Source organism: Rattus norvegicus, chromosome 7, assembly GCF_021556685.1.
Source record: "Rattus norvegicus strain SHRSP/BbbUtx chromosome 7, alternate assembly SHRSP_T2T, whole genome shotgun sequence".
Classification (NCBI taxonomy): Eukaryota; Metazoa; Chordata; class Mammalia; order Rodentia; family Muridae; genus Rattus; species Rattus norvegicus.
In genome coordinates, this window is record NC_141540.1 from 16,195,561 (window position 1) to 16,217,115 (window position 21,555).

The following is a 21,555-nucleotide window of genomic DNA, read 5'->3' on the forward strand; positions in this document are numbered from 1 at the left end:
GAAGTTTAGGTTTTGTTGTTGGTTTGGTTTGGTTTGGTTTGGTTTGGTTTGGTTTTGGTTTTGTGTGGCAGTACTAGAAACCCTCTGTGGTTCATTTGGGAAGAGGTAATGACTTGCAAAGACAAGTCTAAATATGTCACATTCATAATCCTTCCTGTACCCAGGGGAAAAAAAAACACAGGAAGGATTAGAAATTCTCTTGCCTGCTCTTGGGACTCCTTTTCTCCTATTGGGTTGCCTCATCCACCATGATACGAGGGTTTGTCCGTAGTCTTACTGTATCTTGTTACGCCATGTTTGGTTGATATCCCTGGGAGGTCTGTTCTTTTCTTAAGGAAAACTAAGGAAGAATGGATTTGGAGGATAGCGGAGGGGGACTGTGCTGGGAGGAACAGAGGGGACAAAAATTGCAGTCAGGATGTATTTACGATAAAAGAATAAATTATTTAAAATATTTTTCACCAATATGCTTGCTGGGTATCAGCGTAAAAACAAACAAAACAACAACAAAACACTATGTGAAGGCTAGGATTCACCGTCAGCTAAGTATGAAGCCCACGGTCTCTGCCAGTCGTTATTGTTTGTTCTGAGACAGTGTCCTCTAGGTAGTGCTGGCTGGACTTAAACACACTGTGCAGAGTAGGCTGGCCTTGAACTTTCAGAAACCCAGCTGCCTCTGCCTGCGGAGAGCTAAGGTTAAAGGGGTGCAGCACCGGGTACGTTATCACACTATCCTTCAAGATAAATGACTCGGCCCTTGCTGCTGGGGAAACTGGGACTTGGAAGTTGGAGCTACTCTTATGGTGACTGAGATCCAAACCCTAGATCCATAGTCTTGACAAGGACACAGTTTTGCCCTGAAAATATTACAGAGCAGGGTCTACAAGCTGCAGCTCACAGGGTAAATCCAGTCCACGGCCTGAGGGTGACTTTTACATTTCTCTGTGTTTAGTTTGGTTCTACGCTTGTTACTTGAGGTTCCGTTTTGTTTAAGAGTTATTTTATGTTTTGCCAGGCACTGGTGGTGCCCACCTTTAATCCTAGGGCTCAGATGGCAGAGGCAGGCAGATTTCTGCGCGTGCAAATCCAACTTGTTTTACGTAGTGAATTCCAGGACAACCGGTGCTACATATACAGACCCTATCTCAAACAACGACAATAAAGGTTTATTTTTTAATTATGTGTATGGTGTCAGGAATATAAGTATGTGCAGGGACTTGCAGTCCAGAAGAGGGTGGTGGATCCCCTGGAGCTCGAGATACAGATGCTTACGAGTCATCCAATAAGGCGCTGGGAACCAAACTCAGATCCTTTGCAAGGGCAGAAAGCACTCCTAACTTTTGAGCCATCTCTCCAACACCTTGTGTCTATTCTTGACACGAACTAGCCTCCAACTCCTGATCCTTCCTCCTCTGCTGCCTGGGTGCTAGGACTACAGGCATGGACCATTATACCCACTCATTTGGTCTGTTTGGTTGTTTTGTTTTTGTTTTGTTGTTGTTGTTGGTGGTGGTGGTGGTGGTGGTGGTGGTGGGGTGTGTGTGTGTGTGTGTGTGTGTGTGTGTGTGTGTGTGTGTGTGTGTTGTATATACATATTGTATATATGTCCATATGTGTGTGCTTGTGTATGTGTGGTGTGTATATGTGTGTGTGTTGTTGTGCACCTGTGCATATGAAGGCAAGAGGTCAAAAAGAAATATCTCCTCTCTCTCTCTCTCTCTCTCTCTCTCTCTCTCTCTCTCTCTCTCTCTCTCTCTCTCCCCGTTTCTGTTTCAGGACCTCTCCCTTGAGCTGGGAATTCCCAGTTGTCCACATTGGCTGTCCATGGAGCTCCAGGAATGTGTCTCCCCTCTCCCCTTCCTGCTGCCCCCAGTGCTAGTGCTACAGATGCACCACCATGCACAGGTTTAATCCAGACCCAGGGTTCCTACCTCACCTTCATTTAGTTCCCAGATAAAAGACACACACAGCCTTTATATTTACAACAAGCCTTAAATAGCAAAAGAGCTGGGCAGATACCTACCCTCCTTGTTATTAGAGTCTACCTTCCTGTCAGTAACTTCAAGTTACTACTGACTGTGTTTCATCTGGGCTGTTCTTAACTCCAACTGGTCAGTCTTCAGGTCTGAGTTTTGATGACTAACACATGGTGGCTTCTCTCTCCTCCCTTACCTTCTTCTTGTCCCGTGGTTCTCCTACGACCCCCAAGACCAGGAATCCTAATCCCTGCCTATGTCTCTTCTGCCCAGATATTGGCTGTTGGCATCTTTATTTGCTGGTCAGAAATAACTTGAAGGCAGTGTCACAGGTCTCCATGGAGACTCCAGGTCTTGGGGGCCTGCAGTTAACATTACAATAGACAGCAAGTCCAAACCTCAACACCCAGACTTCATTGTATACTGGGGATCCAAAATTAGGACCTCGTTTGTTTTGTCTTTAATGTTCAATTAGCTTCGACTGCTCAAAGACGTGTGCAGGAGTGTATTAGTTCCCACGAGTGGATGGAAAGCGCTTCAGATGGAACTCGGGAGGTGGTACCATTTCGCTGAGGCTTTTTATCTTAGTCAAAGCAGCTTGATAGAGAGCACTTAGTAGGTCGACCAGTGTATCATTCCTGTAATCTGTAAGTACCCAATTTAAGGTCAAATCCGCTGAGAAAAACCTGCATGCAGTTAATAGGATTAAGGTGTCTGATTTTCAATCAAGACACATCAGCAGAGGACTAGCAAAGCCCATAGGTTTCTGCCCTTTCCACCATCAGGATCCAATTTCCATGTGTATATGTTAGAACCTAGTCAGTACTGCTGTGACAATGGAGATGCCCTAACCTACCTGTCAACATTTGAAGAGTGCTCTGAGACAGGAGTCTGAGACAGTAACAAAGACTGGGCCTGACAGTGGGCAGGGAAAATAGCTGCTTCTTCCATAGAAGAGTAGGGAAGCCGTCCTAGACCGGTGGCTCCACACGACCCTTACAGATCCATCCCAGGAGGCTTAAGCCCAGACCAGGGAAAGAATCCTTCTGTAATAAAGGATTTATTCTGTAATAAAGGGTTTAATAAAGGGATTTTGAGCTAGCACTCAAAAGATAATACCTGGAAGTGGGCTCCTTTAATAAAAGTTATAGAAAGTAAGACATACTCAAATATAGATGGGTATGTGATCTTTAAGGGATAATTACCCAGAGTCCTTTTTTTGAATTGGGTATTTTTTTTATTTACATTGCAAATGTTATCCCCTTTCCCGATTTCCATTCCAAAAAACCCCTATTCAATGCTCCCCTCCCTCCTATTCTATGAGGGTGTTGCCCTCCCCACCCTGACATTGCCCTACAGTGGGGGGGGGGGTGTCAAATCTTGGCAGGACCAAGGGCTTCTCCTCCCATTGCTGCCCAACAAAGCCATCCTCTGCTACATATGCAGCTGGAGCCATGGGTCTATCCATGTGTACTCTTTGGGTAGTGGTTTAGTCTCTGGGTGCTCAGGTTGGTTGGTATTGTTGTTCTTTTGGAGTTGCAAGACCATTCATTTCCTTCCTCTAACTCCTCCAATGGGGACCCCGTTCTCAGTTCAATGGTTTGCTGCTAGCATTCACCTCTTTATTTGTCATGCTCTGGCCAAACCTCTCAGGAGACAGCTATATCAGGCTCCTGTCAACATGCACTTCTTAGCATCAGCAGTACTGTGTAGGTTTGGTGGCTGTATGTATATGGGTTGGGTTCCCAGGTAGGGCAGGCTCTGAATGGCCATTCCTTCAGTATCTGCTCCAAACTTTATCTCCATATCTCCTCCTATGCATATTTTTGTTCCCCCTTTTAAGAAGGACTGAGGCATTTACACTTTGGTCTTCTTTCTTCTTGAGCTTGATATGGTCTGTGAATTGTATTTTGGGTAATTGAAGCTTTTGAGCTAATATCCACTTATCAGTGAATGCATACCATGTGTGTGTGTGTGTGTGTGTGTGTGTGTGTGTGTGTGTGTGTGTGTGTGTGTGTGTGTGTGTGTTTGTGTGTGTGTGAGATTGGGTTACCTACCTCAGGATATTTTCTAGTTCCATCCATTTGCCTATGAATTTCATGAAGTCATTCTTTTTGATAGCTGAGCTCTATTGTATACATGTACCACATTTTCTGTATCCATTCCTCTGTTGAAGGGCATCTGGGTTCTTTCCAGCTTCTGGCTATTATAAATAAGGCTGCTATCAACACAGTGGAGCATGTGTCTTTGTTGTATGTTGGGGCATCTTTTAGGTATACGCCCAAGAGAGGTATGGTTGGGTCCTCAGGTAGTGCACTGTCCAATTTTTCTGAGGAACCTCCAGACTGATATCCGGAGTGGCTGTACCAGTCTGCAATCCCACCAACAATGGAGGAGTGTTCCTCTTTCTCCATATCCTCGCCAGCATCTGTTGTCACCTGAGTTTTTGATCTTAGCCATTCTCACTGGTGTGAGGTGGAATCTCAAGTTTGTTTTGATTTGCATTTCCCTGATGACTAAGGATGTTGAACATTTCTTTAGGTGTTTCTCAGCCATTCAATATTCCTCAGCTAAGAATTATTTGTTTAGCTCTGTACCCCATTTTTAATAGGGTTATTTGATTTTCTGGAGTCTAATTTTTTGAGTTCTTTGTATATATTGGACATTAGCACTCTATTGGATGTAGGATTGGTAAAGACCATGTCCCAATCTGTTGGTTGCCATTTTGCCCTAGTGATAGTGCCCTTTGCCTTACATAAGCTTTGCAATTTTATGAGGTCCCATTTGTTGATTCTTGATCTTAGAGCATAAGCCATTGGTGTTCTGTTCAGGAACTTTTTCCCCAGTGCCCATGTGAATGAGACTCTTCCCCACTTTTTCTTCTATTAGTTTGAGTGAATCTGGTTTGATATGGAGGTCCTTGATCCACTTGGACTTGAGCTTTGCACGGGGTGATAAGAATGGATCGATTTGCATTTTCTACATGCTGACCTCCAGTTGAACCAGCACCATTTGTTGAAAATGCTCTTTTTTCTACTGGATGGTTTTAGCTCCTTTGTCAAAGATCAAGTGACCATAGGTGTGTGAGTTCATTTCTGGGTCTTCAATTCTATTCCACTGATCTACCTGACTGTCTCTGTACCAATGCCATACAGTTTTCATGACTATTGCTCTGTAATACTGCTTGAGGCCAGGGATGGTGATCCCCCCCAGAAGTTCTTTTACTGTTGAAGTTAGTTTTCACTATCCTGGGTTTTTTGTTATTCCAAATGAATTTTCAAATTGCTCTTTCTAATTCTATGAAGAACTGAATTGGAATTATGAGGGGGGTTGCATTAAATCAGTAGATTGCTCTTGGCAAAATCGTCACTTTTACTATATTAATCCTGCCAATCCATGAGCATGGGAGATCTTTCCATCCTAGAGATCTTCTTCAATTTCTTTCTTCAGGGACTTAAAGTTCTTGTCATACAGATCTTGGACTTGCTTGGTTAGAGTCACACCAAGATACTTTATGTTATTTGTGACTATCGTGAAGGGTGTCATTTTCCTAATTTCATTCTCAGCCTAATTTCATTATACTTTGAGTAGAGGAAGGCTACTGATTTATTTGAGTTAATTTTATACCCAGCCACTTTGCTGAGGTTGTTTATCAGGTTTAGTAGTTCTCTGGTAGAACTTTTAGGGTTACTTAAGTATGCTATCATATCATATGCAAATAATGATATTTTCACTTCTTCCTTTCCAATCTGTATCCCTTTGACCTCCTTTTATAGTCTGATTGCTCTGGCTAGGACTTCGAGTACTATATTGAATAAGTAGGGAGAGAGTGGGCAGCCTTGTCTAGTCCCTGATTTTAGTGGGATTGCTTCAAGTTTCTCTCCATTTAGTTTGATGTTGGCTACTGGTTTCCTGTATATTGCTTTTAATATGTTTAGGTATGGGCCTTGAATTCCAGATCTTTTCAAGACTTTTAACATGAAGGGAGGTTGAACTTTTGTCAAATGATTTCTCAGTATCTAATGAGATGATCATGTGTTTTTTTTTATTTGAGATTGTTTATATAGAGGATTGTGTAGATGGATTTCCATATATTGAACTATCCCTTCATCCCTGAGATGAAGCCTACTTGATCATGATGGATAATCATTTTGATGTGTTCTTGGATTCTGTTTATTATTTTTGCATTGATATTCATAAGAAAACTTGGTCTAAAGTTCTCTTTCTTTGTTGGGTCTTTGTGTGGTTTAGGTATAAGCATAATGGTGGCTTCATAGAAGGAATTGGTTAGTGTTCCTTATGTTTCTATTTTGAAGGATAGTTTGAAGAATATTGGTATTAGGTCTTCTATGAAGGTCTGATAGAATTCTGCAGTAAACCCATCTGGTCCTGGACTTTTTTTGGCTGGGAAACTTTTTTTTTTCTTTCTTTTTTTCAGAGCTGGGGACCAAACCCAGGGCCTTGCGCTTGCTAGGCAAGCGGGGAAACTTTTAATAACTACTTCTATTTCTTTAGTAGTTATGGGACTGTTTACATGTTCATCTGATCCTGATTTAACTTGGTACCTGGTATCTGTCAAGAAATTTGTCCATTTCATCCATATTTTCCAGTTTTGTTGAATATAGGCTTTTGTAGTAGGATCTGATGATTTTTTGGATTTCCTCAGATTCTGTTGTTATGTCTCCTTTTTCATTTCTGATTTTGTTAATTTGGATACTATCTCTGGGCCCTCTGGTTAGTCTGGCTAAGTGTTTATCTATCTTGTTGATTTTCTCAAAGAACCAGCTCCTGGTTCTGTTGATTCTTTGTATAGTCCTTTTTGTTTCTACTTGGTTGATTTCAGCCCTGAGTTTGATTATTTCCTGCCTTCTACTCCTCCTGGGTGTATTTGCTTCTTTTTGTTCTAGAGCTTTTAGGTGTGCTGTCAAGCTGCTGACATATGCTCTCTCCTGTTTCTTTCTGCAGGCACTCAGAGCTATGCGTTTTCCTCTTAGCACAGCTTCATTGTTTCCCATAAGTTTGGGTATGTTGTGCCTTCATTTTCATTAAATTCTAAAAAGCCTTTAATTTCTTTCTTTATTTCTTCCTTAACCAGGTTGTCACTGAGTAGAGCATTGTTCAGCCTCCATGTGTATGCAGGTTTTCTGTCGTTTTTGTTGTTGTTGAAAACCAGCCTTAATCCGTGGTGATCTGATAGGATGCCTGGGATTATCTGTTGAGGTCTGTTTTGTGACTGATTAAATGGTCAGTTTTGGAGAAGGTGCAATGAAGTGATGAGAAGAAGGTATATTCTTTTGTTTTATGATGAAATGTTCTATAAATATCTGTTAAATCCCTCTGGTTCATAACTTCTGTTAGTTTCTCTATGTCTCTGTTTAGTTTCTGTTCCCATGATCTGTCCATTGCTGAGAATGGGGAGTTAAAGTCTCCCACTATTATTGTGTGAGGTGCAATGTGTGCTTTGAGCTTAATGAGGCTTCTTTTATGAATGTAGGTGCCATTACATTTGAAGCATAGATATTCAGGATTGACAGTTCATCTTGGGGGAGTTTTCCTTTGATGAATATGAAGTATGCTTCCTTATCTTTTTCTTTTTTATTAACTTGAGTATTTCTTATTTACATTTCGATTGTTATTCCCTTTCCCGGTTTCCCCGGGCCAACATCCCCCTAACCCCTCCCCCTCCCCTTCCTTATGGGTGTTCCCCTCCCCATCCTCCCCCCATTGCCGCCCTCCCCCCATAGACTAGTTCACTGGGGGTTCAGTCTTCGCAGGACCCAGGACTTCCCCTTCCACTGGTGCTCTTACTAGGATATTCATTGCTACCTATGAGGTCAGAGTCCAGGGTCAGTCCATGTATAGTCCTTAGGTAGTGGCTTAGTCCCTGGAAGCTCTGGTTGCTTGGCATTGTTGTACATATGGAGTCTCGAGCCCCTTCAAGCTCTTCCAGTTCTTTCTCTGATTCCTTCAATGGGAGTCCTGTTCTCAGTTCAGTGGTTTGCTGCTGGCATTCGCCTCTGTATTTGCTGTATTCTGGTTGTGTCTCTCAGGAGCGATCTACATCCGGCTCCTGTCGGTCTGCACTTCTTTGTTTCATCCATCTTGTCTAATTGGGTGGCTGTATATGTATGGGCCACATGTGGGGCAGGCTCTGAATGGGTGTTCCTTCTGCCTCTGTATTAATCTTTGCTTCTCTATTCCCTGCCAAGGGTATTCTTGTTCCCCTTTTAAAGAAGGAGTGAAGCATTCGCATTTTGCTCATCCCTCTTGAGTTTCATGTGTTCTGTGCATCTAGGGTAATTCAAGCATTTGGGCTAATAGCCAATTATCAATGAGTGCATACCATGTGTGTTTTTCTGTGATTGGGTTACCTCACTCAGGATGATATTTTCCAGTTCCAACCATTTGCCTATGAATTTCATTAAGGCATTGTTTTTGATAGCTGAGTAATATTCCATTGTTTAGATGTACCACATTTTCTGTATTCATCCCTCTCTTGAAGGGCATCTGGGTTCTTTCCAGCTTCTGGCTATTATAAATAAGGCTGCTGTGAACATAGTGGAGCACGTGTCTTATTTATATGTTGGGGCATCTTTTGGGTATATGCCCAAGAGAGGTATAGCCAGTCCTCAGGTAGTGCAATGTCCAATTTTCTGAGGAACCTCCAGACTGATTTCCAGAATGGTTGTACCAGTCTGCAATCCCACCAACAATGGAGGAGTGTTCCTCTTTCTCCACATCCTCGCCAGCATTTGCTGTCACCTGAGGTTTTTTTTTTTCTTTTTCTTTTTTCTTTTTTTCAGAGCTGGGGACCGAACCCAGGGCCTTGCGCTTGCTAGGCAGGCGCTTTACCACTGAGCTAAATCCCCAACCCCATCACCTGAGTTTTTGATCTTAGCCATTCTCACTGGTGTGAGGTGAAATCTCAGGGTTGTTTTGATTTGCATTTCCCTTATGACTAAAGATGCTGAACATTTCTTTAAGTGTTTCTCAGCCATTCGGCATTCCTCAGCTGTGAATTCTTTGTTTAGCTCTGAACCCCATTTTTAATAGGGTTATTTGTCTCCCTTCGGTCTAACTTCTTGAGTTCTTTGTATATTTTGGATATAAGGCCTCTATCTGTTGTAGGATTGGTAAAGATCTTTTCCCAATCTGTTGGTTGCCATTTTGTCCTAACCACAGTGTCCTTTGCCTTACAGAAGCTTTGCAGTTTTATGAGATCCCATTTGTCGATTCTTGATCTTAGAGTATAAGCCATTGGTGTTTTGTTCAGGAAATTTTTTCCAGTGCCCATGTGTTTGAGACGCTGCCCTAGTTTTTCTTCTATTAGTTTGAGTGTATCGGGTTTGATGTGAAGGTCCTTGATGCACTTGGACTTAAGCTTTGTACAGGGTGATAAGCATGGATCGATCTGCATTCTTCTACATGTTGACCTCCAGTTGAACAAGCACCATTTACTGAAAATGCTATCTTTTTTCCATTGGATGGTTTTGGCTCCTTTGTCAAAAATCAAGTGACCATAAGTGGGTTCATTTCTGGGTCTTTAATTCTATTCCATTGGTCTATCTGTCTGTCTCTGTACCAATACCATGCAGTTTTTATCACTATTGCTTTGTAATACTGCTTGAGTTCAGGGATAGTGATTCCCCCTGAAGTCCTTTTATTGTTGAGGATAGTTTTAGCTATCCTGGGTTTTTTGTTATTCCAGATGAATTTGCAAATTGTTCTGTCTAACTTTTTGAAGAATTGGGTTGGTTTTTTTAAGATTTAATTATTTATTCATTTATTTATTATATATAAGTACACTGTAGCTGTCTTCAGATACACTGTAGCCCTCTTCAGAAGAGGGCATCCGATCTCTTTACAGATGGTTGTGAGCCACCATGTGGTTGCTGGGAATTGAACTCATGACCTCTGGAAGAGCAGTCGGGTGCTCTTAACTGCTGAGCCATCTCTCCAGCCCTGGATTGGTATTTTGATGGGGATTGCATTGAATCTGTAGATCCCTTTTGGTAAAATGGCCATTTTTACTATATTAATCCTGCCAATCCATGATCATGGGAGATCTTTCCATCTTATGAGGTCTTCTTCAATTTCTTTTTTTTTTTTTTTGATTTTTTTTTTTTATTAACTTGAGTATTTCTTATATACATTTCGAGTGTTATTCCCTTTCCCGGTTTCCGGGCAAACATCCCCCTCCCCCCTCCCCTTCCTTATGGGTGTTCCCCTCCCAACCCTCCCCCCATTGCCGCCCTCCCCCCACCAGTCTAGTTCACTGGGGGTTCAGTCTTAGCAGGACCCAGGGCTTCCCCTTCCACTGGTGCTCTTACTAGGATATTCATTGCTACCTATGGGGTCAGAGTCCAGGGTCAGTCCATGTATAGTCTTTAGGTAGTGGCTTAGTCCCTGGAAGCTCTGGTTGCTTGGCATTATTGTACTTTTGGGGTCTCGAGCCCCTTCAAGCTCTTCCAGTTCTTTCTCTGATTCCTTCAATAGGGGACCTATTCTCAGTTCAGTGGTTTGCTGCTGGCATTCGCCTCTATATTTGCTGTATTCTGGCTGTGTCTCTCAGGAGCGATCTACATCCGGCTCCTGTCGGTCTGCACTTCTTTGCTTCATCCATCTTGTGTAATTGGGTGGCTGTATATGTATGGGCCACATGTGGGGCAGGCTCTGAATGGGTGTTCCTTCAGTCTCTGTTTTAATCTTTGCCTCTCCCTTCCCTGCCAAGAGTATTCTTTTTCCTCATTTAAAGAAGGAGTGAAGCATTCACATTTTGATCATCCGTCTTGAGTTTCGTTTGTTCTAGGGATCTAGGGTAATTCAAGCATTTGGGCTAATAGCCACTTATCAATGAGTGCATACCATGTATGTCTTTCTGTGATTGGGTTAGCTCACTCAGGATGATATTTTCCAGTTCCAACCATTTGCCTACGAATTTCATAAACTCGTTGTTTTTGATAGCTGAGTAATATTCCATTGTGTAGATGTACCACATTTTCTGTATCCATTCCTCTGTTGAAGGGCATCTGGGTTCTTTCCATTTTCTGGCTATTATAAATAAGGCTGCGATGAACATAGTGGAGCACGTGTCTCTTTTATATGTTGAGGCATCTTTTGGGTATATGCCCAAGAGAGGTATAGCTGGATCCTCAGGCAGTTCAATGTCCAATTTTCTGAGGAACCTCCAGACTGATTTCCAGAATGGTTTTACCAGTCTGCAATCCCACCAACAATGGAGGAGTGTTCCTCTTTCTCCACATCCTCGCCAGCATCTGCTGTCACCTGAGTTTTTGATCTTAGCCAATCGCACTGGTGTGAGGTGAAATCTCAGGGTTGTTTTGATTTGCATTTCCCTTATGACTAAAGATGTTGAACATTTCTTTAGGTGTTTCTCCGCCATTCGGCATTCCTCAGCTGTGAATTCTTTGTTTAGCTCTGAACCCCATTTTTTAATAGGGTTATTTGTTTCCCTGCGGTCTAACTTCTTGAGTTCTTTGTATATTTTGGAAATAAGGCCTCTATCTGTTGTAGGATTGGTAAAGATCTTTTCCCAATCTGTTGGTTGCCGTTTTGTCCTAATCACAGTGTCCTTTGCCTTACAGAAGCTTTGCAGTTTTATGAGATCCCATTTGTCGATTCTTGATCTTAGAGCATAAGCCATTGGTGTTTTGTTCAGGAAATTTTTTCCAGTGCCCATGTGTTCCAGATGCTTCCCTAGTTTTTCTTCTATTAGTTTGAGTGTGTCTGCTTTGATGTGGAGGTCCTTGATCCACTTGGACTTAAGCTTTGTACAGGGTGATAAGGATGGATCGATATGCATTCTTCTACATGTTGCCCTCCAGTTGAACCAGCACCATTTGCTGAAAATGCTATCTTTTTTCCATTGGATGGTTTTGGCTCCTTTGTCAAAAATCAAGTGACCATAGGTGTGTGGGTTCATTTCTGGGTCTTTAATTCTATTCCATTGGTCTATCTGTCTGTCTCTGTACCAATACCATGCAGTTTTTATCACTATTGCTCTGTAATACTGCTTGAGTTCAGGGATAGTGATTCCCCCTGAAGTCCTTTTATTGTTGAGGATAGCTTTAGCTATCCTGGGTTTTTTGTTATTCCAGATGAATTTGCAAATTGTTCTGTCTAACTCTTTGAAGAATTGGATTGGTATTTTGATGGGGATTCCATTGAATCTGTAGATTGCTTTTGGTAAAATGGCCATTTTTACCATATTAATCCTGCCAATCCATGAGCATGGGAGATCTTTCCATCTTCTGAGGTCTTCTTCAATTTCTTTCCTCAGTGTCTTGAAGTTCTTATTGTACAGATCTTTTACTTGCTTGGTTAAAGTCACACCGAGGTACTTTATATTATTTGGGTCTATTATGAAGGGTGTCGTTTCCCTAATTTCTTTCTCGGCTTGTTTCTCTTTTGTATAGAGGAAGGCAACTGATTTATTTGAGTTAATTTTATACCCAGCCACTTTGCTGAAGTTGTTTATCAGCTTTAGTAGTTCTCTGGTGGAACTTTTGGGATCACTTAAATATACTATCATGTCATCTGCAAATAGTGATATTTTGACCTCTTCTTTTCCGATCTGTATCCCTTTGATCTCCTTTTGTTGTCTGATTGCTCTGGCTAGAACTTCAAGAACTATATTGAATAAGTAGGGAGAGAGTGGGCAGCCTTGTCTAGTCCCTGATTTTAGTGGGATTGCTTCAAGTTTCTCTCCATTTAGTTTAATGTTAGCAACTGGTTTGCTGTATATGGCTTTTACTATGTTTAGGTATGGGCCTTGAATTCCTATTCTTTCCAGGACTTTTATCATGAAGGGGTGTTGAATTTTGTCAAATGCTTTCTCAGCATCTAATGAAATGATCATGTGGTTCTGTTCTTTCAGTTTGTTTATATAATGGATCACGTTGATGGTTTTCCGTATATTAAACCATCCCTGCATGCCTGGGATGAAGCCTACTTGATCATGGTGGATGATTGTTTTGATGTGCTCTTGAATTCGGTTTGCCAGAATTTTATTGAGTATTTTTGCGTCGATATTCATAAGGGAAATTGGTCTGAAGTTCTCTTTCTTTGTTGTGTCTTTGTGTGGTTTAGGTATAAGAGTAATTGTGGCTTCGTAGAAGGAATTCGGTAGGGCTCCATCTGTTTCAATTTTGTGGAATAGTTTGGATAATATTGGTATGAGGTCTTCTATGAAGGTTTGATAGAATTCTGCACTAAACCCGTCTGGACCTGGGCTCTTTTTGGTTGGGAGACCTTTAATGACTGCTTCTATTTCCTTAGGAGTTATGGGGTTGTTTAACTGGTTTATCTGTTCCTGATTTAACTTCGATACCTGGTATCTGTCTAGGAAATTGTCCATTTCCTGAAGATTTTCAAATTTTGTTGAATATAGGTTTTTATAGTAAGATCTGATGATTTTTTGAATTTCCTCCGAATCTGTAGTTATGTCTCCCTTTTCATTTCTGATTTTGTTAATTTGGACACACTCTCTGTGTCCTCTCGTTAGTCTGGCTAAGGGTTTATCTATCTTGTTGATTTTCTCAAAGAACCAACTTTTGGTTCTGTTGATTCTTTCTATGGTCCTTTTTGTTTCTACTTGGTTGATTTCAGCTCTGAGTTTGATTATTTCCTGCCTTCTACTCCTCCTGGGTGTATTTGCTTCTTTTTGTTCTAGAGCTTTTAGGTGTGCTGTCAAGCTGCTGACATATGCTCTTTCCTGTTTCTTTCTGCAGGCACTCAGCGCTATGAGTTTTCCTCTTAGCACAGCTTTCATTGTGTCCCATAAGTTTGAGTATGTTGTATCTTCATTTTCATTAAATTCTAAAAAGTTTTTAATTTCTTTCTTTATTTCTTCCTTGACCAGGTTATCATTGAGTAGAGCATTGTTCAATTTCCACGTATATGTGGGCATTCTTCCCTTATTGTTATTGAAGACCAGTTTTAGGCCGTGGTGGTCCGATAGCACGCATGGGATTATTTCTATCTTTCTGTACCTGTTGAGGCCCGTTTTTTGACCAATTATATGGTCAATTTTGGAGAAAGTACCATGAGGAGCTGAGAAGAAGGTATATCCTTTTGCTTTAGGATAGAATGTTCTATAAATATCCGTTAAGTCCATTTGGCTCATGACTTCTCTTAGTCTGTCTACATCACTGTTTAATTTCTGTTTCCATGATCTGTCCATTGATGAGAGTGGGGTGTTGAAATCTCCCACTATTATTGTGTGAGGTGCAATGTGTGTTTTGAGCTTTAGTAAGGTTTCTTTTACGTATGTAGGTGCCCTTTTATTTGGGGCATAGATATTTAGGATTGAGAGTTCATCTTGGTTGATTTTTCCTTTGATGAATATGAAGTGTCCTTCCTTATCTTTTTTGATGACTTTTAGTTGGAAATTGATTTTATTTGATATTAGAATGGCTACTCCAGCTTGCTTCTTCTGACCATTTGCTTGGAAAGTTGTTTTCCAGCCTTTCACTCTGAGGTAGTGTCTGTCTTTGTCTCTGAGGTGTGTTTTCTGTAGGCAGCAGAATGCAGGGTCCTCGTTGCGTATCCAGTTTGTTAATCTATGTCTTTTTATTGGGGAGTTGAGGCCATTGATATTGAGAGATATTAAGGAATAGTGATTATTGCTTCCCGTTATATTCATATTTGGATGTGAGGTTATGTTTGTGTGCTTTCATTCTCTTTGTTTTGTTGCCAAGACGATTAGTTTCTTGCTTCTTCTAGGGTATAGCTTGCCTCCTTATGTTGGGCTTTACCATTTATTATCCTTTGTAGTGCTGGATTTGTAGAAAGATATTGTGTAAATTTGGTTTTGTCATGGAATATCTTGGTTTCTCCATCAATGTTAATTGAGAGTTTTGCTGGATACAGTAATCTGGGCTGGCATTTGTGTTCTCTTAGGGTCTGTATAACATCAGTCCAGGATCTTCTGGCCTTCATAGTTTCTGGCGAGAAGTCTGGTGTGATTCTGATAGGTCTCCCTTTATATGTTACTTGACCTTTTTCCCTTACTGCTTTTAATATTCTTTCTTTATTTTGTGCGTTTGGTGTTTTGACAATTATGTGACGGGAGGTGTTTCTTTTCTGGTCCAATCTATTTGGAGTTCTGTAGGCTTCTTGTATGTCTATGGGTATCTCTTTTTTTAGGTTAGGGAAGTTTTCTTCTATGATTTTGTTGAAGATATTTACTGGTCCTTTGAGCTGGGAGTCTTCACTCTCTTCTATACCTATTATCCTTAGGTTTGATCTTCTCATTGAGTCCTGGATTTCCTGTATGTTTTGGACCAGTAGCTTTTTCCGCTTTACATTATCTTTGACAGTTGAGTCAATGATTTCTATGGAATCTTCTGCTCCTGAGATTCTCTCTTCCATCTCTTGTATTCTGTTGGTGAAGCTTGTATCTACAGCTCCTTGTCTCTTCTTTTGGTTTTCTATATCCAGGGTTGTTTCCATGTGTTCTTTCTTGATTGCTTCTATTTCCATTTTTAATTCCTTCAACTGTTTGATTGTGTTTTCCTGGAATTCTTTCAGGGATTTTTGCGATTCCTCTCTGTAGGCTTTTACTTGTTTATTAATGTTTTCCTGTGCTTCCCTAAGTGTGTTCAAGTCTTTCTTGAAGTCCTCCAGCATCATGATCAAATATGATTTTGAAACTAGATCTTGCTTTTCTGGTGTGTTTGGATATTCCATGTTTGTTTTGGTGGGAGAATTGGGCTCCGATGATGCCATGTAGTCTTGGTTTCTGTTGCTTGGGTTCCTGCGCTTGCCTCTCGCCATCAGATTATCTCTAGTGTTACTTTGTTTTGCTATTTCTGACAGTGGCTAGACTGTCCTATAAGCCTGTGTGTCAGGAGTGCTGTAGACCTGTTTTCCTCTCTTTCAGTCAGTTATGGGGACAGAGTGTTCTGCTTTCGGGCGTGTAGTTTTTCCTCTCTACAGGTCTTCAGCTGTTCCTGTGGGCCTGTGTCTTGAGTTCACCAGGCAGCTTTCTTGCAGCAGAAAATTTGGTCTTACCTGTGGTCCCGAGGCTCAGGTTTGCTCGTGGGGTGCTGTCCAGGGGCTCTCTGCAGCGGCAGCAACCAGGAAGACCTGTGCCGCCCCTTCCGGGAGCTTCAGTGCACCAGGGTTCCAGATGGTCTTTGGCTTTTTCCTCTGGCGTCCGAGATGTGTGTGCAGGGAGCAGTCTCTTCTGGTTTCCCAGGCCTGTCTGCCTCTCTGAAGGTTTAGCTCTCCCTCCCACGGGATTTGGGTGCAGAGAACTGTTTATCCGGTCTGTTTCCTTCAGGGTCCGGCGGTGTCTCTGGCAGGGGTCCTGCCGCTCCTGGGCCCTCCCCCACGGGAGCCCAGAGGCCTTATACAGTTTCCTCTTGGGCCAGGGATGTGGGCAGGGGTGAGCAGTGTTGGTGGTCTCTTCTGCTCTGCAGCCTCAGGAGTGCCCACCTGACCAGGCGGTTGGGTCTCTCTCTCACCGGGTCTGGGAGCAGAGAGCTGCTGCGGGCCGGGATCCGCGGGTGTGGGACTTCCGGTTGAAAAGCTCTCAGGGAGAACTTTCCCTCGGGGTGGAGACCCTCCAACTCCAAAGACCAGACCGAGACACCACAGGATGTAATCAGCAAGAGGATTTGGTTTATTGTCGGGATACACAGGCACAGGCACCTGCGGGCGCTTCAGTCACTCGGGGGACTGGCGCGCCCCATGGAACCAAGGATGGGCTTTTATAGGATTTTGGGGAGCAGAAGCAAGCATACAGAAGCAGATGCATGGTTATAGGGATATAATTGGTGGATTCTAATATGGCAAGGGTTTAGCCCGGGGGCAAGTTTCTTAGCTACCTTCCTGAAACATAACGGCTGACTCGGCCCCCCAAGGGTTCAGCCCGGGGGCAAGTTTCCTAGCTACCTTCTTGGAACATAACGACTGACTCGGCCCCCCACCAGGGTGTGGGACCTCTCCCGGGGCTTTTTTCATTGTCAGGTGCTCAACCGCAGTCGTCCTGTTGCCAGGCCTTTAACCAAACACATCCTGCTTGGCAGCTGTTTTGTACTCAGTGTTTTAACCTTTCTCTGAACCAGTCATCTTAAGTACAGCCTTGTAAAATGGCGTTACTGCTGTTAAGCTGGGGTCTTTCATTCCCCCATTTTTTTTTTTTTTTGCTAACTTTGAGTGAAATCTTTTATTCGACTTGGTCAAGAAATTTTTGTCTAGTGGGGGCTTATTCCCCCACTGACTCTAGGCCACAAAAGGACTAGGAGGAGCCACGTAGGAGTTTTAACTTTAAGGGGTTTGGAGTGTGCTGAACTCTCCATGTCTGGGGTGTAGTGTTGTGATTAGTCAATTCTTCAGACCGGACTGTCTTGACGTGTGGTGTGTGGATCTAAGCCGAGACTCCGTCTACCTTTAGGGCGGTCGGGGTAGTCAGGAGGACGGTGTAGGGTCTTTTTTACCGTGGCTCGAGATTTTTGGTCTGGTGTCTGTGCACCCACACGGTGTCTCCAATCTGGAACGGGTGTGGCACCACCGGATGTTTAAGCTTGTCTTGGTAAGCAGCGGCCAAAGGTCTCTAGACGTCTCTCTGCACAATCTGTAGGGCCTGTAAATGGGCCCTCAGAGAAGGGCTGTCAGCAAAATCAGCAATGTTTGAACCAAAGAAATGGACAAATGGGGGTGGTGTTTTATATATTATTTTAAAAGGAGTTAGACCATGGGGGCCCGGGGTATTCTGGGTCCGATATAGAACTAGGGGAAGGAGGGCCACCCAATCCTTTGAGCCAGTTGTAAGCGTAAGTTTGGATAAAGTCTCCTTAATTGTTCTATTTATGTTTTTTATCTGACCTGAACTCTGGGGTCTATAGGCACAATGTAATTTTTAATCAATTCCCAGCAATTTGGCCACCAACTGACTTACTTGGGAGACGAAAGCGGGCCCGTTGTCCGACCCCAACGCTTGAGGCATGTCATACCTGGGAAAGATTTCTTTGAGGAGCTTCTTGGTGACCATTTTTGTAGTCTCGTGTTTTGTGGGGAAGGCTTCGACCCATCCTGAGAAGGTGTCTATAAACACTAGGAGATACTTGTATCTATATATATCTGGTTTAATTTTAGTAAAATCAATTTCTCAATGGATGTCGGGACGGTGTCCCCTAGGACGAACTCCTTGTCCAATCATGGTCCTTTCCGGGTTAACCTGAGCGCACGCTTTGTAACTCTCAGTCACCTTTTGTATCGCTTTGTCTCAATTTAAAAAAACACAGATTTATCTCTTTCTGATCTAGTAAGGTTTTTATCTTCTTAAACCCCAAATGGGTTAATTTATGTAAAAAGGAGATCAATTTAAAAGTCCTTTGTAGACCCACTGTTTTAGTTGAGGGTGGTAGATGGCCCCCATTTTTTCTAGGAGCTCTATGTCCTCATGGGCATAAACCCAACTGGTTTGTCCCACTGGTGGGGACGTGGGTTGGTCTGGGCTATTTAAGGGCAAGATTTGTTTGTTCATGGCCGCTTCTCGCGCCGTGGCATCGGCCAGCCAGTTTCCTCGTGCCTCTGGGTTGTGCCCTTTCTGGTGTCCTGGACAATGTATAATACTCAGTCTTTTGGGCAAGAATAGGGCTTTTAAGAGGGCCAGAATTTTAGCCTTATTTTTAATATCTTTACCCTCAGATGTGAGCAGCTCCCGCCTCTGGTAGATCTCCCCGTGGATGTGTGCTGTGGCAAAGGCATAACGACTGTCTGTATATACATTTAGCCTCTTACCTTTTGTCATCTTGAGCGCCTGAGTCAAGGCGATGAGTTCAGCCCATTGTGCGGAGGTACCAGCAGGCAGGGCTTTCGCCCAAATCACTTTGTCCTCCGTAGTGACCGCAGCTCTAGCCTTTCGCTCTCTCTCTGTCAAGAAGCTGTTGTCATCCGTGTACCATGTGTGGTCAGCATTCTGAAGAGGCTGGTCCGATAGGTCCGGCCTGGTTCTATGTACTTCTGTGAGGATTTGTAGGCAGTCATGCTGTTCTGTCTCCTCTGGTAGAGGAAGCAAGGTGGCAGGATTGAGGGTGACTACAGGCCCAAACTGAACCCGTTCTGCATCTAGTAACAAGGCTTGGTGTGAGAATTAGAGAGCCAGCGGTCTGGGGGCTGTTTTACCAAGGCCTCCACTGCGTGGGGTGTTAGGATGGTGAGTGGCTGTCCCAAAGTCAATTTTCTAGCATCTTTGATCAGGACAGCAATAGCAGCCACCATCCTTAGGCACGGTGGCCAGCCGGAGGCCACAGGGTCCAATTTCTTAGACAGGTAGGCCACAGGGCGTTTTCAGAGTCCCAACCTTTGTGTTAGGACCCCTTTAGCATACCCCTGTTTCTCATCGATGAACAGTTACTGAGCAAATTGTAAGGGTTTGGAACAGTCAGATGAATATCTTCTATCCTCTTGTTGACCTTTCTCAAGTCTTGTATTGGCCTATAATCTCCAGTGCCGGGTTTCTTAACAGGCAGAAGAGGCGTATTCTAAGGCGACCGGCAGGGGACTAGGATGCCTTGATCTAGAAGCCTCGTAATGTGAGGCCTTATACCTTGATAAGCTTTATGTGACAGGGGGTATTGTTTTATGGAGACTGGAGTTGTAGTGGCCTTTAACTGTATAATTAAGGGGGGCTGTTGGAGTGCCAACCCCAACTCACCAGTCTCTGCCCAAGCCAGTGGAAAATTCGTGACCCAAGTGTCTATTTCTAGGGATTGTGGCTTGTCCTGTCCCGGTTTATATAGTCTATATTTATCTTCTAGTTGTAGGGTTAGAACTTGAAGGGGAGTTCCGTGGGGGCCAGTTATTTGGGCCCCTCCTTCCTCAAAATGAATTTGTGCTTTTAGTTTGGTGAGCAGGTCACGGCCCAGCAGAGGGTACGGGCAGTCCGGAACATGTAAGAAGGAATGGGTCACCTTACCAGTAGCCAGCTGAACCCGGCGGTCCGTAGTCCATCGGTATTGTTTCTCACCAGTAGCTCCTTGTACCCAGGCCATCCGGTCGCTGAGTTGTCCTGAAGCTTGAGTGAGGACTGAATGTTGGGCTCCTGTGTCTATCAGGAAAGTAACCAGCTGCCCCCCAACTTTAAGCGTTACCCTGGGCTCGGGGGGGGGGGGGGGCTCCTGGCCATGACCTCCCTAATCTTTATCTAGAGCCAAGAGGGAGGTTCGTGGTCGAGGCTCTCGGGGTCCGCCAGGCTTCTTGGGGCACTCTCTGGCCCAGTGCCCTTTCTCTTTGTAATAGGCACATTGATCTTTATCTAGCTTTAGCCCCTTTCGAGCTCCCCCCTATCTCCCTTCCTTTCTTGGCCCTGAACTACGGCGGCCAAGATTTGACTCAATTTTTTCTCTTATTAAAAATCTTTTCAGCTTCTTTAAGTAAATCTTGTAATGTATAGCCCTGCAAATTTTCTAACCTCTGTAACTTAGTCCTGATATCTGGAGCAGCCTGCCAGATGAAGGACATAGAGACACTCGTCATTTGTCCTGGGTCATCTGGGTCATAGGGAGTGTACATACGGTAGGCCTCCTTAAGTCTCTCTAGAAAGGCGGAGGGAGTTTCCCCTGCTTCCTGTAATACCTGTTTTACCTGAGCCAAATTAGTAGGGCGTCGTATAGCCCCTCGGAGACCCGCTAGAAGCAACTGGTGATAAAGGCGTAGGTGTCCCTTACCTTCAGCTGTATTAAAATCCCAGTTTGGTCCTCAGGCAGCTGGGTGGGACGCCCATCATCTCCCAGAACATGTTTTTTGGCCTCTAGGAACACTCCTTGTTTTTTTTTTTCTGAGGTTAAGAGGGCCTGTAAGAGCTGTTGGCAGTCATCCCAAGTAGGCTGGTGGGTAAGTAAAACAGATTCTATTAGGTCGGTGAGTGCCACCGGATCTTTGGAGAAAGAAGGGTTGTGTTGTTTCTAATTGTAAATGTCAGCTGCTGAAAACGGCCAGTATTGGGTCTGGCCACCGGTTCCCTGTCTAAGTGGGAAAGCCTGGGAGGTTGAATCTGGCATCACCTCGAGCTTATTGTGCAATCTCCCTGCGACAGGGGAGAAACCCTTATCAGACTGTGGCCCGGCAACTGATCTGGCCGGTGGCTCTGCCTCCTCCGTTTCAGCCGGGCCTGTCAGAGAGAAGATCTATGAGAGGGGAGTTTGGGTCTGCCGGGAGGACAGGTTTCTTAGAAGGCTCTGATTTCACAAAGGTAGAGAGAGGAAGACGTGGCCGGCAGACCGGGCGGGGCCGAGGGGGCAGGCTGGGGGTTGAGGGGAGGCCAATTTGGGTCCACGAAGGGTTCCGCCCGGGGGGGGGGGGTTTAATGTGAGACTCTCTCAAGTGATAATATAAGAAACCTGGTCAGGATGTCCGTGGACGACCCGATCTTTAACCTGTAAAATAATGATCTTATCATTTACTGGCCATCCCGCTCCGAAAGTGGGCCACTCGGATGTGTAGAGAGTCTGTCATTTTCCTTTTTTTAACCTCGACGGACTGGTTGTGTGTCCGGTCGTGGACGTCTTCCCAATGATCAAGAGTGAGACTTAGGGGCATTGTTAGGGAC

At 43.7% G+C, this 21,555-nt stretch overlaps 1 protein-coding gene across 15 annotated transcripts in view; it reads right to left on the minus strand.

Moving 5' to 3' along the window:
- LOC148004461 (uncharacterized) overlaps positions 1 to 21,555 on the minus strand; it is a 46,719-nt gene that overhangs the window by 2,747 nt on the left and 22,417 nt on the right. For 3 of the 15 annotated variants that reach the window (XM_087559610.1, XM_087559609.1, XM_087559608.1), the window contains 5 exons: positions 20,675 to 20,833; positions 19,924 to 20,022; positions 18,747 to 19,007; positions 17,902 to 17,956; positions 16,602 to 17,611 (listed from right to left, as the gene is read on the minus strand). The exons of 3 other annotated variants lie outside the window; for them this stretch is intronic. In XM_087559610.1, the coding sequence (XP_087415736.1) occupies positions 17,557 to 17,611; positions 17,902 to 17,956; positions 18,747 to 19,007; positions 19,924 to 19,999 (447 nt within the window). In that variant the 5' untranslated portion in view covers positions 20,000 to 20,022; positions 20,675 to 20,833 and the 3' untranslated portion in view covers positions 16,602 to 17,556. Of the gene's footprint in view, positions 1 to 16,600; positions 17,612 to 17,901; positions 18,057 to 18,746; positions 19,008 to 19,923; positions 20,035 to 20,674; positions 20,834 to 21,555 lie in introns of those variants that run through there. 9 more of the 15 variants (XM_087559614.1, XM_087559611.1, XM_087559616.1 and 6 more) reach the window with 5 other exon arrangements.